The sequence below is a fragment of the Sceloporus occidentalis genome, unplaced genomic scaffold (assembly GCF_023333645.1).
Source record: "Sceloporus occidentalis isolate IW3139 unplaced genomic scaffold, rSceOcc1.0.p SCAF_4, whole genome shotgun sequence".
NCBI classification, from domain to species: Eukaryota; Metazoa; Chordata; class Lepidosauria; order Squamata; family Phrynosomatidae; genus Sceloporus; species Sceloporus occidentalis.
In genome coordinates this window covers 66,065,946-66,083,471 of record NW_028316984.1, presented here as the reverse complement: position 1 = coordinate 66,083,471, position 17,526 = coordinate 66,065,946, and the positions used below count along the sequence as shown (strand labels likewise).

Below are 17,526 nucleotides of genomic sequence, written 5' to 3'. Positions count from 1 at the left end.
GACACCATTTTGCTATGCCACTGTATTTAATGGGACTTGAACATCCACGGGTTTTGTTATCCATGGGGGGTTCTAGAACCAAATCCCAGTGGATAACAAGGGCCCACTGTATGAAGGGACGCGTGTAATCCTATATCAATCCTGAGAGCTGTAGTCCAATACATGTGGAAAGCACCTGGTTGGGAGAGGCTTTTATAGAGAATCACTTTCTTGTTGTTGTTGTTGTGTGCCTTCAAGTTATTTTGACTTATGGTGAGCCTAAGAGGAATCTATCACAGAGTTTTTGTACCAGATTTGTTCAGAAGAGATTTGCCTTTGCCTTCTTCTGAGACTGAGAGTGTGTGACTTGCCTATGGTCACCCAGTGGATTTCCATGACTGAGCAGAGATTTGAACCTGCTTTCCCAGTATCCTAGTCCAACACTTAAACCTCTACAGCATGCTGGCTCTCAATCACATTATTTCATACAGACATCAGTATGTCTAAAAGCCATGAGCTATGCAGACACTCGTAGCTGCACATTTTAAGCTTTCAACAAAATAGGAACAAAACCATGCTAATTTATAAACTGATGTCTGTTACAAAATCACTGCCTGAATTTGATAAATAATATAGAAAGCTATTTTTTAAATAGATTCAAGCATTTTTGCAAATGATTCTCATAATAAGTATTAGTAACAAAAAGATATGCATTCCTTTTGAGGACAAGGAAGGAACAAGACACAAAACATTATAGCCTGCAATTGTTAATTTACACATTTGATTATATTGTTTCTTAGAAAGCAGTTCAGTCAGACGCCTGAATCAGCTCACAGACATTACAGGATTTCACAGTCCTCTGTGTAGTAAATGTAGCTAATCAGACAGTTCTCAATGATAGGCACAGGTAAGAATGCATTTCTGTACTACCATATCTGCAAATCCAGCATCACTTGTCTTCTATCAACTTCTTTGGTGTAGGCCTTCACTCCTTTGATTTTAGGGCACTGAAAATGAACAAAACACACAGCAGAGTTACTAGCTGTTGTGATGACAAACATACCTACAATTCTCCATAAACCCTGGAGAAAAATAAGAATTCTAGAACCAATAAAATCCCAGAGGAAATAGTAATTTCCTGGAAAGGAAAAACAAAACCAGGGTGTTGAATGTCCAAATGCATCTGGGGAAGTACACAAAAGTTGGGAGTATAGGATTGGGAGTATAGGATTTCACAGACTAAGGTCTAATCTACACTGTAGTTTTACATCCCTTTAACTGCCATGGCTCAGTGCTATGGAATCCTGGTATCTATAGTGTGTTGTGGCACCAGGGCTCTTTGACAGAGGAGGATAGATGTCTCACAAAATTACAAATCTCAGAATTCTATAGCATTGAGCCATGAAAGTTAAAGTGATATCAAACGGAATTATTTCTGCAATGCAGATTAGACCTAAGTCTACTTCATCAGACGGCATCTTGCCTATTCCCATAGGCTATATCAGATGCCATCTGATGAAGTATACTTAGTCTATGAAAGCTTCTTCTACCAACTTCTTTTTCTCAGTAAAAGGTGCTACAAGATCGCTTTGCATACTGATCCAGACTTTATCACATGCAGCTTTTAAATTGCAATTTAATTGGGAGGGAAGCAGGATTGGTGATGTGGATTACATAATGCCACTTCCCTCCCGTAGCTGGCCTGTCCCTGACCCATTCCTTTTCATTCACAGGGAGACCCATGAATGAGTTGCCAATCATGCAATGCCCTGGGTTGTGAAAAGTCATTCCCGAGGCATTTGCTCAGTGGGCATTCACATGGTGCCACTGCCCGCCCCCCCCGTCTCCCTTTCTCCCCTCCCCCTCACTAAAAAAATACCCCCTCTGTTTTTTGCACAATTCCTGAGCTCCAGAGCTCTGCAGCCTCAACGTTTTTTTTAAAAGTTAAAACATTAAATCGGGGCTGCAGAGTTCCAAAATTTCATGAAGAATGTTAAAAAAATTTTTTTTAAAGCATGTTGGTAGGGAGGGCAGAGTTAAATGGAGAGGACAGGAAGGGAGCACTATGGCGGCCAAAGTCTCCAGTGATGCAAAAGCAAACAAGTGTGATTATCAGGGCTGGGGAATAGTGATGATTTTGGGGTTACTCCTTGTCCTACTCCAGAATAAGATTTTGTTTCTTAAAGTTACTCCTACTCCTACTCCTGTAAAAACCTCTTACTCCTTTACTCCTTACTCCTACTCCCCAGCCCTGGAGAAAATCCCCAGTTGCTTTGCAAGGTTGGTGTTGGGGTGTGTGTGTGTATGTGTGTGTGTGTGTGTGTGGGTGGGTGTGCTTTACCTCCCAGTCCCTTCCCCAGCGCAATATAATAAAAATATTTTTTGGTCTTTGAATTCAAAATATAATAACAGGAATAAGGAATAACAAATATATTTTGTTACTCCTTATTCCTACTCCTACTCCTGTAAAAACCTCTTACTCCTTTACTCCTACTCCCCAGCCCTGATGATCATGGCAGCAATAAAAGCGGTATGTTGCCTTTTTATTTGCTGGTGTGATAAAGCCCTAACATAGCTATGGACCTTATCGCAAGGACAAAAAAAAGCGACTTACCCCTTCTGGCATACAGCCACTTACAGGATGCAGTCGGGAATTGTTGCATGAAAAATGCTGCTGATGCTGCCAAGCGACTGTATCCCGGTTCCCAGCTGCGCTCAGCCAGCCGATTTGCAAACACAGGAGCTTCCCATGTTTGCAAATCAGCCAGCTGAGCGCAGCTGGGAGCTGGATGCAGCCAGGATGCAGTCACCTGGCAGCACCAGCAGCATTTTTCCTACGATAATTCCCAATTTAATTCTGTAAGTGGTTGTATTCCAGAAGGGGTGAGTCATTTTTTTTGGCTGTGTGATAAGGTGCATGTCTTTGGTTCATTTTCACTATTGAAAGTCCTTTTAAAGACAAACTATTTGACAGCAATAAAAGTATTTGGAATAGGCAGGGAGAGAGAGAGAGATACCCACAAGAACAGTTCATAGAAATAACTTGATAGAGGGAACATGCTTCAGCTACAAAACATTGTTAACCTCCAACATTTCATAGGTGTAAACCAGGACATGTATGGCCAAGCAACATCGGAGTGTGGTCAATATGGCAAAAGTTATTAATGAGAAAGAATACACAAGCTAGGAGAGGCTGCAACAGCTTGGTTTTGCCTGAGCATGCCAAGTTAATTGAGTACAAACTACTTGTGCAGTAACTGAAATAAGCTGAGGAAAAAGGAGGAAAGTGGAAAGTAAAGAGAAAAACTGGGATATTTTAAAGGAAGTTGAAAAAGTGGGATGACTGAGGATTAATCAGGCTGTCCATGCCAAATCAGAACAGTTGGAAGATATGGAATACTCCATTAGTAAAGCCTCTTTTGAAGAAACCTTCTCTTGATCCCCTTTTAATGTGTAATTACAGACCGGTCTCCTTATTACCATTCTTGGGCAAGGTGATCGAGAAGGCAGTCGCTTTTCAGCTCCAAGCTGTCTTGGATGACACCGATTATCTGGACCCGTTTCAAACTGGCTTCAGGGCGGGCTACGGAGTTGAGACTACATGGTCGCCTTAGTTGATGATCTCCATCTGGCCACTGACAGGGGAAGTGTAACCCTGTTGGTGCTCTTGGACATCTCAGCAGCCTTTGATACCATTGACCATGATATCCTTCTGGAACGCCTGAGAGATTTGGGTATTGAGGGCACTGCGCTCCAGTGGTTCTGGTCCTATCTCTCGGGGAGATTCCAGATAGTGAGGCTGGGGGACAGTTGCTCTTGTAAAAGAGAGCCTACATCGGGCGTCCCTCAGGGCGCCATTCTGTCACCCATGCTATTTAACATTTACATGAAGCCGCTGGGAGGGATCATCCGGAACCATGGAGCTCGGTGTTATCAGTACCCTGATGACACCCAGATCTATCTCTCCATGTCTTCGACTGATACAGTGACTAAGGTTGGCACCTCTCCTCTGGATGCCTGCCTGGGGTCAGTAATGGGCTGGATGAGGAAAAACAAACTCAAGCTGAATCCAGAGAAAACAGAGGTACTCGTGATAGGTCCTCTGAATCCAGATAGGGAAATTTGCCATCTTGTCCTGGATGGGGTTACACTTCCCCTAAAGGACAAAGTTCACAGTTTGGGAGTACTCCTGGATCCATCTCTACAGTTATCATCTCAAGTAGATGCGATGGCCAAGAGTGCTTGGTACCAGCTTCGGCTGATACGCCAACTGCGTCCCTGTCTGGATCGAAAGGACCTAGAAACTGTGGTACACGCACTGGTAACCTCTCATTTGGATTTTTGTAATGCGCTCTACATGGGGCTACCTTTGTATCAGGTTCGGAAGCTTCAATTGGTTCAAAATGCTGCAGCCAGATTGGTCACAGGTACATCTAGGTCGGATCACATAACACCCATGTTAAAATCTCTTCACTGGCTGCCAATTCACTTCCAGTCCCAATACAAAGTGTTGGTTATTACCTTTAAAGCCCTACATGGCTTGGGCCTGAGTTACTTGAGGGAACGCCTCTCCCTATATAATCCGCCCTGCACCCTTAGAACAACGGGGAAACTCCTACTTGAACATCCTAAGATGAGACTGGCAACAACCCACCAAAGAGCTTACACAGCGACAGCACCTACTCTTTGGAATGCTCTCCCGGAAGAGATCCGTTCTAGTGGTACATTGGAAGCCTTTAAAAAGGCTTTAAAAACCTATCTCTTCCAGCAAGCATACCCTTCCAACTCTTTTTAGAGAAATATTTCCCAATTAGATTAAGATACTTGATAGCCTATAGTTTTGACTATTTAATTTCTTATTTTAGATAATTTTATTGAATATTTATGATTGTAATTGAATGTTTTAACTGTTTTTATACTGTATTATGACGTTTGTCATAGTTTTACCTGATGTGAACCGCTTTGATCTCAAGGAAAAGCGGTATATAAATAAACAGTTTATTATTATTATTTATTTATTATTAACCCCCTATTACTTACTTTAGATTTCCCGTTCCAATATCAATATCCTACCTTGTCTCCAAAGCTGACTTTGGTGAATGTACATGTTCTCAGGTGCACATTCTTTGCTCTGATTTTTGGTTCAAGGACTTCCTTGAATGTTTTTTCCATAATTGCCCCAAAGTATGGCCAGGACTGTTCAAGAATCTAAACACAGTGCAATACAGACAAGGTAACTGTTAGTAGCAAAATGGCACACAAAGTCACAGCTGCAGTTCAGAACTTATTTCAGCTTCTAAAAATATTCTCAGCTGGAGGTAGCCAGAGCATTAATTGCCAAGGACTACACTGTAAATCCATGGAGGAGAGAAGTAATTACAGTACATGTTATCTTACACTAATACATATCTTCATTTATTCAACGAGCTGGTCATCTGCAGAAACAGAACAATTTCTTAGATCTTGGTACATCTCGCAGTGGAATATTTAAAACAATAAATCTCTGATTGCATATTCTCAGTCCTAGGCACAGCATACAGCACTTTCTATTTTCTGTGTTTTTTAAAATCAATCATGCTTGGACCCAAGGTCATTCACCAAAGCTAGATGTTTCAGAAAAACAAACAGAGCATCATACTATCAAGTTCTGGAAGCTGCTACCATAAGATATTATGATGGCCTCCACTTTTGATGGCTTTCAAAGGGTAAGTTGCTATGAACGCCTATGGTGTTCTTAAGGACAGTGATGCATTTATGTTTTTTTTTTAACTCTCTGGACTCAATGGTCATAGGGAGAGGAGATGTTTCTTGTAGAGGATAATGGAGATTGCCTCACTTTCAAATGTCCTAAGTCAGCTGTACTGTACTACCTTTGTATGGTCCCTTGCAGACTTTACAGAGCAGGCCTGCAGACGTCTATCCTGAAGTCCTGCCCTGCTATTATTTATTTATTTATTTATTTAGCATCATAAATCTACATGGCACTTTACAGACATCACAAAACCAACAGTGCTGGTCCCACTACAGGCTGAGCCATTTATCCCTGTTCAGGTGACCAGACCTGTTATCAATGAACCCTAGAGGGGAAGCTCAGGATCATGCTTAGTGGCCCAATTACTGTTCCTGCACTCTTTTCAGAAAGGCTTTGCACAAAACATGAGGTAGGTGAATGCATGGAGGCCAGAGATGGCAACCACCCCCTTGACCACTGATTTACTTGACTTAAAGGCTGTTCCTTTAGTATCCAATCAGCAATTTCCCTTACAAGCTGGCTGTAAGAACTGATACATAATGTAGATCAAGGGCTTTGGCCAAGTCTAATTAAGAGTTTTGAGCACTACCACCCAAAAATGGCACCACAGAGCCATTGCATTTTTTCTTCCTTAACACTTTTTTTCCTGGTCCAAAGAGGGGGTGGAACTATAGGAGAAGCAGTGGGAAAACATAGGCAGGTGAGATGCACCCAAGAAACCATTATATAAATGATGGTGGTGGTAGTGATGATGGTGGTGATGATGGTTAATGATGGAGGAAGAACACTGTTTCAGTGATGAAGTATTCTGCCAGAATGCTTTCAAGGATAGGAGCTCCAAACCAAGCCCTGAAGTTCATACCAGTCACACTCAACACCGGCATTTAAAGTATCACTCACCAGAGCAAATATGTTTATATACCCCAGAGATTTATGAGTCAGGTTACAAAGCCAGCTGTGACTGGAGTTCTATACAGTAAATGTATTTTCTGCAGATAAAACTCATTTCAACATTCTGTGACTTACCTTGTTCAGCCATTCCACCCTTTCGACATCAGGAAAGTGAACCTGGCAAGCAAGAACAAACAAAAGTGAGCTGAGAGTTTATTTGGCTAAATGAATTAACAAGCAAGGTACAATTAAGAAGACAGGACTGACAAGACAGCCATGAGACACTGCACTGGACTGTACAATTAAATGCTTCTTTTCAACACAAGGAGAGATTCTGTTGATATTTATGCATTTGTATACTTATCAGCTGGTTCCAGGGAAGCTTGCTTGAACATAGTTAGTGTATACTGAAGACAGAGTACAGGTGCCATTTCCATAAGCAGTGCAAATTAAAATGGCTGGTTGCTCAATCAGTTCAGGAATAAGGCTCACAGAGTTTAATGGGACTTGCTCCTAGGAAAGTACATATAGGATTTCCCTCCTTTTAAGTTTCCTTAAAAAGATAAAGCACTGAAAATATATGACATTTTGACAATAAACTGAATAGTGTATGGGTGGCTGCAGGAACAAGTACACAGGCAGAGTCATTTTTTCCATAACTAAAACTGAGTGCCAAATCCTACACTAATCCTTCCACTACTTCCTTTTATTTCCCTCCTCTTTTTTCTTTTTCCTCTTCCTTTTTCTAATTGTTCTCAGGGCCCAACCTAATTACTGTAATACATTTGAGCTCAGCCTTGGCAGTAAACATTCACACTACCACTACCACCACCACCACCACCACCACCACCACCACCATCATTAGTATTCCTGGGGCTGCAACTCAATGATAGAACACATGCTATGTACACAGAAGGACTCAGGTTCAGTCCTTAGCCTATTCAATTAAAAGGAGCATCAGTATCAGATCTGATTCAAACCCTTATTGAATTGCTAGCAAAATGTAAGTTGCTGCGAGCATAGCTATGCAGTGGCCCAGAGCCAAAAGCTGCTCTCTGAATGGCTCCTAGGTGCAGCTCCATCTCTAACCACTGTACACCTTCCTTGTGGACTAGGAGAGGCAGAGCAGCCTTTATCTTTGTGGTCAGTCAGTGGTTGGAGGCAGAGCTGTGCCTATCAACCATGCAGCCATCCCTGTATACCTAAGTAAAGGCATTTTTCAAGGGGGTACTATCACTTTCTTGGACAACAAACTACCTATGTTGATGTAACCAGAACTCATGCCAGCATAAATCACCAACAGGACTGGTCAGATACTACCTGCCAATGTAGACAACACTGTGTTAGATGGACCAGTAGTCTGACCCAGTATTGGGCAGCTTCATTCCTATGAATCATTTGCACCTCTTGCTTGAAATCCAGACAGGTTCACCTTAGATCTTCAGTGAAGTTCTTGGCAGTGGTGACTGCTGTCTCCCATATTAGAGTGGTGGTGAATGCAATGTAGGACTTACACAGTACTTGAAGAGAGCTATTGGGGGGATAGAATTCAACAATCTTGGATACCACCTTTAACATTCAAATGATAACCTTGAGTGAATTTACATACCAACAGCATGGAAGCCAACTCCATGAATACAGACATAAAAGTTCTCTAGCATGTTTTTCTTCAAACAAGGTTATTTTACTGTCCCTTGATTTTAAATTCTCTGTTTCCCTTTTGTAGACAAGATGCCAGCATGGTCCAATTTGAGCAATGAACTATGACTCTGGAGATCAGGGTTCAACTCAGCCATGGAAACCTACTGGGTGACCTTGGGCAAGCCACATTCTCTCAGCCTCAGAGGAAGGAAAAGGCAAGCCCCCTCTGAAATAATCTTGCCAAGAACACCCTGTGATAGGTTTGTTTTAGAAGTCAGAAACTAATTGAAGGCACACAACAACAAAGACAAGATGAGCATATTCATTGAAATTTCATTCTGTCAGCTTGTAACATCAGCAATCAAACATCATTGACACTTACTAATAAAAGGTGACAATAACCACAGATGGTCAGCACTTTTTATCTTAATAGTCAGTACTTTTTATCAAGAGATAAAAGCTTGGTGTAGTGAATCAGATTATATTTGCACTAATAGAATCTGCCATCTTCGCTCTGTTAAATGATGGCCTATTATGTCAAGACATTTGAGTCCTAGGCTGCATCTTTAATACACATTTAAACTTCATCTTATGATCATGCTAATGACTTCTGCCATCATGATGGGGATTATTCACTCATCCTTCCACATTTGCTGGGATTAGGGGCACAGGACCCTCGTGAATGCAGAAAAAATCACAGTAACAAAAACACTATGTTTTTACCGGAGAGAACACCTCTCTAGGAATCTAGGTCCTCCAGTGCAACTCTATGGTCAGACACTGACCACAGAATTGCTCTGGAGGAGTTAAAATACCTAGCGTTATAATCTCTAGGTCCTTCAGTGCAGCATTTGGTTAAGTTGACCATAGAGTTGTGCTGGAGGCCCCAGATATCCCTAGAGAGAAGTGTTGCCAAAAAGCCTTGAAGATTTTCCCCGGAATGTTTTACCAAAATCCAAAATCTCCAGAATTTCCCAATATTTATTATTATTATTATTATTCAGTCAAAATCCCTAGAAATAAATTATTTAAATTCCCCAGATTCCGGGGAATTGCCCAGAAATTGGCAACACTACTAGAGAGAATATATTAATAACATCCATGAATAATCAAATCTGCAAAAGTCAAAACCACAAATGTGGAGTGATGAGTGTATATCTTAATCAAAAAGAGTCAGACTGCTTGGTTGGGAACTATTCTGAACATAGTTACTGTAAGAATTTTGATATTTACTGAAAATAAGTGGGGCATGTTCTAAGAAAATGCAGATGTTCAACTTTATATTACTGTAGATTTTATTTTTGGCTTTCTTTGAGGTTTTTGCCAAATACTCAAACTGCATTGAAAAACAAGCATAGGGCAATAACTTCTGTACAACTTTTTCAAATGTTCAGAAAAAGTTTAAAATGTTACTTTTGGGACTACAGCGCCCACAGTCTGCCAGGCAGAATAGCCAATCACTCATATTGTAGCTGAGGGATATCTAATGGCAATAGTAAGTTCATGTTACAATAAGAGTTCTCAATTCATTGCTCAGCCACCTCACTACAGTGGCATCTTTGAGGTCTTGTTTGCATGGGCCAAAAGCCCCATTTCCCGCTTCAGACGATGCATCATCCAAAGCTCAGTTCTGGTGTGAACAGTCCTGGGGACATTCGGCACATTCCACACCAGAACTGGAGGAATAACACACTTACTACACTTTAAAAAAACTTAACCTCCATTCCCATGCCATGATAGCTGTCTACATGGGCATTCTGCTAGGTTCCCCAACACATCCACTGCGGGTCACTCATCCTGAGGTCAGAACAAGGCACTCAGCATGTGATGATTGCTGGGTACCTCACTCTAACCTCAGAAGTGAACAACCCTCAGCAGTGGTGGTCACCCATGCAATCAGCTGCCATGGTGTGGGAACAGAGGGCCAGGGGACATGGGCAGGTACTGGCAACTGTGGTACTGGGCTGCCTCCAGGGTATTGTGCCAAGCTACATTTGCATCTAGATTATATTTTAGACAGCTTTTCGGTTTCTTTTAGTTGCTGATAGATTCTTTAATCAGAGTCCAGGTTCTATTCTGTGCTGCAATTTTAAAAAGGACAAGCAAATTTTTAAAAGCACACAGTCTGAATATTATCATCCAGAATCAAAAGTATGCAACAGAAATTTAGTGCTGTAAAAAAAAAAAAAAGGGGGGGGGGAGACCTAAGAAATAGCTGAAAGAACTCTCAGCATCCACGGAGGAATTATGATCCTAGGAATCAAACTGTTTTCTGAACAGGTGTGTATATTGAAACAGTTTTGAAAACCACAGGCAAACAAAGTTGTGGCAGGCTATAAAAGTTTTACAGTATTGGGTAACATTTGTTCCCATGCTCCAGTGTCATTTTATAGAATCCAGATATTCTATTACAGAATGAAATGCCGAAGGTTTGGGGGTTTTTTTGTTGTTGTTTGGGTTCTTTGGAGGGAAGTCATGATGGCTGAACAGGTACAAAACCATTATATAGAGTTGTTTTGAGTAGACTTATATCACTCTTTTTAAACTAAAGTCCCCAGAGAAGATCACAATACTTACTGACATGCAACAAACAAATGAAGAACCAGACACTAAAAGGAAAATAACACATACAAACTGAATACCATTCAAGCTGCAGCTAGTATCTAATTATATTAAACCTCTTTCTGTGACAAACATCTAATCTGCACTGCAGAAATAATGCAGTTTGACACTGCTTTAATTGCCATAGCTCAATGTTGTGGAATTCTGGGATTTGTAGTTCGTTGAGCACTAGCAATCTGAGAGAGAAGGCTAAATATTTCACAAAACAACAAATCCCAGAATACCATACTATTATTTCTGCAGTACAGCTTAGACCAGGGAGAGGGTTGTCCAAATTAAACCATAGATATATCTTCATTATCATGATTTGGAGATTAATGTCCTCACTCAAATAAATTATTGGGGCTTTTACTAGGCTGTGCATAGGTTACTGTCACTTAAATTAGGCCAATGAATTCAATTTATAAGCCCAGTACAAATCTGGTCAGTTTAGGTTCTGTTCTGCCATTACACAGTTGTTCTCTCTTTATAGATTTATAGGTGTGATTTTTAAGCTGCTGTTCCCCAATTTAAAAAAATGTTCTTCACCTCAATAACTTTCTCTTTTCCTCAGCAGTCAGTGTCACAATATGCAAATATTTGGGCAGGAACAGTAGGGGGAAGCCAGATAAATGTAATGGCCAAGACTAATAGTAATAATCCACTCCCACCCACCCCCACTGAGGAACCTCCAAAGACTGAAGGATTGCATACTGCCAACTTATCGATTAACTACATTATATTTTTACATTGCTGAATATCTACATTTCCTTTACTCCTTTACTGGGGAGTATCTCAATACTGCAAAATTTACTTCTGAAAATTATACACAAGGCCATACAACAACAGGTTACAGGGGCCCTTTCACACTGCATACTCAATGAATATTTGAGCATTGAGTATGTAATGTGAAAAGGCACCTATAAACTGTTATTGTATGGCCTTCTGCATAACTTTCAGAAGTAAATTTTGCAGTATTGAGATACTCCCCAGTAAAGAGAGCAGCTTGCTTTTGCCTCAGCCTACTGGGAAGGGCAAGATTCCTTCCCCTCTTCTTCTCTTTTCCTCACTACTGAGTTAAGTGAGCATAAACTACTTTTGCACTTTGAACTCAGTTTGTAGCAGTTGAAGTAAGTCAATACAAAGAAGGAAACTTGGAGGAAGAGACACATACTATTTTAAAAGGAGCTGAGAAAGTGGGATGACAGAGGGTTAATTGGGATTGTCCCTGACAAATGGGAAGGATACGATTATAGTGCTCTAATTCCACTCTTGGGATGTGGAGCTGATTGAATATGTAATTTGCTTCACCAAACTGCAAAGCCCAGGATTCCACTCCATGCAAACACTGAAACTGAAGTGGCATCACAAAGATATAACAGTGTAGTGTGAAAAGACCCCATGTCAGTGAGAAAAAACAGGAAGCACTTTTACCCTCTGAATATTAAGCTGTATGGAGGGTTGCTGGTTCATGATACTGCAGTTTAAGCATTAGAAAGCAAAACTGTAACAACAACAACACAAAAAATTGCTATGGCTATTTAGTGCTCAGAGGCAGCCTTTCCATGATGCAAAGTGAATGCCCTGCTCTGGTGCAAGATTAGACAGGATGCAGGCTTGCATCCTTACTCATGTGCCACAAGTCTACCATTCTTCCTGGCCTCCCACTGTTTGCCACCCATGCTGTCCAAGAAAGAAAATGCCAGGGTTTGGCTGTCCCTGGAGCTTCCAGTGGATTATCTCAAGAACTTTATTATTGCTTTGTTTTCATAGCTAAACAAAAATACCCCACCATAGGGAGGAAACGGTATTGATTCAAGTTTAGTAAGCAATTAGCTTTAATATAATTTGCTTCACCAAAGCCCAGGATGCAAGCACTAAAATTAAACCTAAAGTGGTTCTCAGCCTTTTGCCTTTTGGATGTTTTTTTTAATTCAGGTACCAGAATCTCTCAACATTGGCCATGTTGGCTGGCACTTCTGGAAACCTGAAGTCCAAAACATCTGGATGACCAAAGATTGAGAAGCACTGCTTTCAGCAGAAGTTCTGCTACTCTAAAGAAAGCACCTAGCATCTAACCTAGGGCTCCCTGTGACTAATGCCCTGAACTGGGGTAGACATTTATACCACTAAGTTGGGCCCTTCCTCAGAGAGAGGCATTGTGGATTGAAACTGGCATAGAAACCCTATAGGCCAGTGCACCAGGAGAGAAATGGCATAGTGCACATCAAATCACAGTTTGATTATTTGCCTCAGGTTGTAACATCATCTTTGCATGTTCTCAGTGCTCATCATTTCTCTCTCAGCCTAACATTCCTCATCTATAAAATGCAAGTACATACTAGTTGTCCTTGACAGCTCTGCTGGCAAGTCTTCAGGAAAAAGAATATTATGCTTTGGTTGATTAGAATCCTCAGTCTGTAGTAACATCAATATGATTAATATTTGCATATGCAGAGTATCCTAGTATATATTGCTGTTGAGGTGTGTGAAAGGTAAATAATAATAATAATAATAATAATAATAATAATAATAATAATAATGCTCCCAATCCTAGTTTGACTCCAGCATCACCAGACCCTATGTTACATCTTACTCCACATGGGATCTTTCCCTGGAGTATGTCCACTGTTAAAGTAGACTATTCTGTAGTAGACTAGGACTCTGGAAACCAGGACAGGGTTTCAATCCTTGCTTGGCCATGAAAACCCATTGGGAGACCTTAGATAAGTCATATTCTCTCAGCCTCAGAGGAAGGCAATGGCAAACTCCCTCTGAAAGCCCTGTGATAGAATCATAGAATCGTAGAGTAGGAAGAGACCACAAGGGCCATCCCCATTCTGCCATGCAGGAGCTCTCAATCAAAGCATCCCTAACAGATGGCCATCCAGCCACAATACTCCGAGGGAGTTCACCTTAAGCCAAAGAATGATATAATAAACTATAAGAATTCTATATCTGTTCAAGACTAGTAACTAGCTAGTCAGATAACTTGGCAGGACTGGTTCAAGGTTTATTGTTCATTTACATTTCCAAGAGTGAAGGCCACTCCCATTTCAGGAAAGTACTAAAACCTTAAAAACATGCATAACATTTTACACAGAGAAATTCCTTCAGTTGTTGGCAAGCCTAGCTCTAAACAGTCATTCTGTGTCACCTGTCTTACAGCAATAAATATATTTTCTCAGTGTCCTTTAAAGCGAAAGAGGCCACGCTGAGGTATTCAGCCTTTAAATATTTTCTTCTGAAAGCATAATCCTTCCTACTGTAATAATGTGGCCAGTTATAACTGGGAGCACTTTCAGTTCTCACCAAATGTTTTTAAATACTGAGAAAATCAAAGAAAGGTTTTAAAAACAATAGTAACTAGATAAGCACCTTTCAAGGGTTAGAAGAATATTTCAGACTGCTTTAGCAACAATATGTTTTGAATGCCTTTGCTCTCTTCCTTTGATGATCCTGGTTCAAGTCAGTTGTTAAAGTATTTCGCTCTGTACATACTCCAAGATATTCTTATGCTATTTATTCCAGGACTGAGTCTAACACTAAAGATACTTTGGGGCCTTGGCTCAAAGAAGCTAGCTTGGTATTGTGGTCAAAGTGCTGTATTAGGACTGGGAAGATCCATATTCATATCTTCCCTTGGCCATGAAGCTGGGATATCTCAGTCCAGTGACTATTTCTCAGCTTAATATATTTCACAGGATGGAGATGAGGGAAGATTTTCAGGAGGAAAGGTGGGATGTAACAAAATATAAATATATAAAATCACATTCAACATTTAATCCTTTTCAAGCCCACAGGATTTGATGGGCCCACATTAACCAGGAGAAGGATGGAGTCCTCTCCTTAGACAAAGATGGGGGTACAAATTCAATATGCAGTGGACCCTTGTTATACGCTGAGGTTTGGTTCCAAGATCCCCCGTGTATAACAAAATCCGTGTATGCTCAAGTCCCATTAAACATAATGACATAGCAAAATGGTGTCCCTTATAAAAAATGGAAAATCAAGGTAAATTTATACTTTTTTTGGAACATTTTCAAACCGTGGATGCTTGAATCCGTGTATAAGAAGGGCCAACTGTACAAATAAATAACTCCATGGACTTCATTCAGCACTGACAAATTTACAGCAAGTCCAGTAACAATGTGGGCCAGGGAATTTGTAGTAGACAAGAACCACTCTGTAGCAATTTCACTTTAGTAGCAACCTTAATTGAATTTGGCGCAAAGCTCAAGCCATGGCTGGAAACAGGATGGAGAGATCCCTAGTTTTTCCTACACTTCCCAGAATCCCCCAGCTAGCATCCGTCCAGGCTGGCTAAAGAGATCCCAGGAGTCCTACTTTCCCAAATTAACTTTTTCAAACTGTTTGAATATTTAATACCTTTGCCTATGAAGAAGCCAATGGAGCTTGGAAGGCTTGCAAAGGTATTTTGTGCATTTTCCTTGTTCCCATAAAGGTATCCCTGTTTTGCGGATGTTGGATGTTGCTGGTTTGAGTGTTGGACTATACAACTCTTGAGACCAGGGTTCGATTCCCAGCTAAGTCATGGAAACCCACTGGGTGACCTTGGGCAGCTCACACTCTCTCAGCCTCACAGAATGGCAATGGCAAAACCCCTCTGAGGAAACTTGCCAAGAAAACCCAGAGGGTTGCAGTAAGTCAGAAATGCCTTGAAGGCACACAACAGGGTTACCCCCTGGACATGTTTTCCAAGCTGTGAGAGACTGAGGAACATGCCCCTGCCAGCAACAGAAGACAGGACATACTTGCTGCCAAACAGCCAGTGTTAGCTGGTGAGGATGCGCCAAAGTTATGCTCAGCATCCAGCCAGACAGGCTGCTCTTGCACAACCGCTCTTTTGCATCACCAGAGAGAGCCCTTTCCAAGGGGGCTGGAAAATCCCCAGGAACTGCTGGCCCAGACCTTGGCTGTTGGCCTGAAGGGACCCCAAGCAGATCTCCCAAGCTGCCTCCTCAAAGGTCCTGGCCACAAAGGAGGACAAGGCACTGCACAATGTAGGACAGTCAAGAAAAAGGGGAGCAGATGGCCCAATAAAAGCTAAAAGCATTCCTTTAAATGTAAATGCACACTTCTTAATCATAGAATCATAGAGCTGGAAGAGACCGCAAGGGCCATCCAGTCCAACCCCATTCTGCCATGCAGGAACTCCCAATCAAAGTATCCCCAACAGATGACCATTCAGCCTCTGCTTAAAGATCTCCAAAGAAGGAGACTCCACTATACTCTGAGGAAGGAGTTTGTTCCACTGTTGAACAGCCCTTACTGTCAGGAAGTTCCTCCTAATGTTGATGTGGTATCTCTTTTCCTGCAGATTGCATCCATTGCTCCGGGTCCTAGTCTCTGGAGCAGCAGAAAACAAGCTTACTCCCTCCTTAATATGACATCCCTTCAAACATTTAAACAGGGCTATCATATCACCAAAGCAGAATATAGTGGCACTATTACTTCCCTTGATCTGGACACTATACTTTTATTGATGCAGCCTAAAATCGTATTGGCCTTGTTAGCTGCCGCATCGCACTGTTGACTCATGTTCGACTTGTGGTCTCCTTGGACTCCCAGATCCCTTTCACATGTTGTCTCCTTAAGCCAGGTGTCCCCCATCCTATATCTCTGCATTTCATTTTTCCGCCCTAAGTGCAGTACCTTACATTTCTCCCTGTTGAAGTTCATTTTGTTAGCTTTGGCTCAGCTTTTTAGTCTATTCAGGTCACTTTGAATTTTGATCCTGTCCTCTGGAGTATTAGTTGGTCCAAAGGGAGGACATTCAAGAAAATGGAGGGCATGACTAGGTAAAGGCTAAAAGCACTCTTGGAAACGTAAATGCATGCTTCTTAATCATAATGCAAATGGAGGACATTCAAGTAAAAGCCAAAAACCCTGCTAGAAATACAAAGCCATGCTTGCTCTAAATGGAAGACATTCAAGGAAAAGTGGAAAGTCACACTCTCTCAACCTCAGAGGCTGCCCAAGGCCAACCTGCCCCCTGAAGCCCCTTGGCTGGAGGGACTAGGGAAAGGACTTCTTACCCAGGCGGGCAGCTGGTGGGAGGCCAGGCCCTTGCGGATGGCCTCCTCCTCCTCCTGCTCCTCCCTCTGGTGCACCCCGAAGGCGGCCTGGAGCCGGGCCCTCTTCCCCCGGCGGTTCCCCTTCCACCAGAGCCAGAGCAGCAGCGCCAGCAGCAGCCAGCTGGAGCTCAGCCCCAGGTAGCCCGCCAGGTAGACCGGCGCCAGGCACAGCAAAGCCCGGCTCATGAAGGAGCCCAGCGCCGCCAGCACAGGGGCCAGGCAGGCCTTGGCTGCCCCGCCAGGAGAGCCCTCTGCTGCTGCTGCTGCTGCTGCTGCTGCCGCTGCCCTCGGGGGCCCTGGCGGCATGGTGCTCAGCCAAGGGATGCTGGGAGGCCACTCAGGTGCAGCGCTCTCTGCTTGTTCTCTCTCCAGGGATGCCAGGGAACAGGTGAGGCAAAGGGGAGGAGCCTCAGGGGAGACCCGCCTCCAGGGCGCCTCCCCCGCCTGCTCTTCTAAGAGGCCTTTGGAGTCCCAGGGCTCCCCAAACTCTGCCCTTGGAGAGATGTTGGACTTCGGCTCCCAGAAGCCTCAGCCATGATGTTGGCCCAATAGTCTGGGATTCTG

At 42.3% G+C, this 17,526-nt stretch overlaps 1 protein-coding gene across 1 annotated transcript in view; it reads right to left on the bottom strand.

Moving 5' to 3' along the window:
* Positions 1-17,268, bottom strand: part of ESYT3 (extended synaptotagmin 3) — a 64,413-nt gene extending 47,145 nt beyond the window's left edge. Inside the window, exons 1-4 of the mRNA XM_089523045.1 lie at positions 16,924-17,268; positions 6,758-6,799; positions 5,053-5,187; positions 910-986 (exon numbers count right to left, since the gene is read on the bottom strand). Coding sequence (XP_089379171.1) covers positions 910-986; positions 5,053-5,187; positions 6,758-6,799; positions 16,924-17,268 — 599 coding nt within the window. The remainder of the gene's footprint in view (positions 1-909; positions 987-5,052; positions 5,188-6,757; positions 6,800-16,923) is intronic.
* Positions 17,269-17,526: the final 258 nt, after the last annotated feature.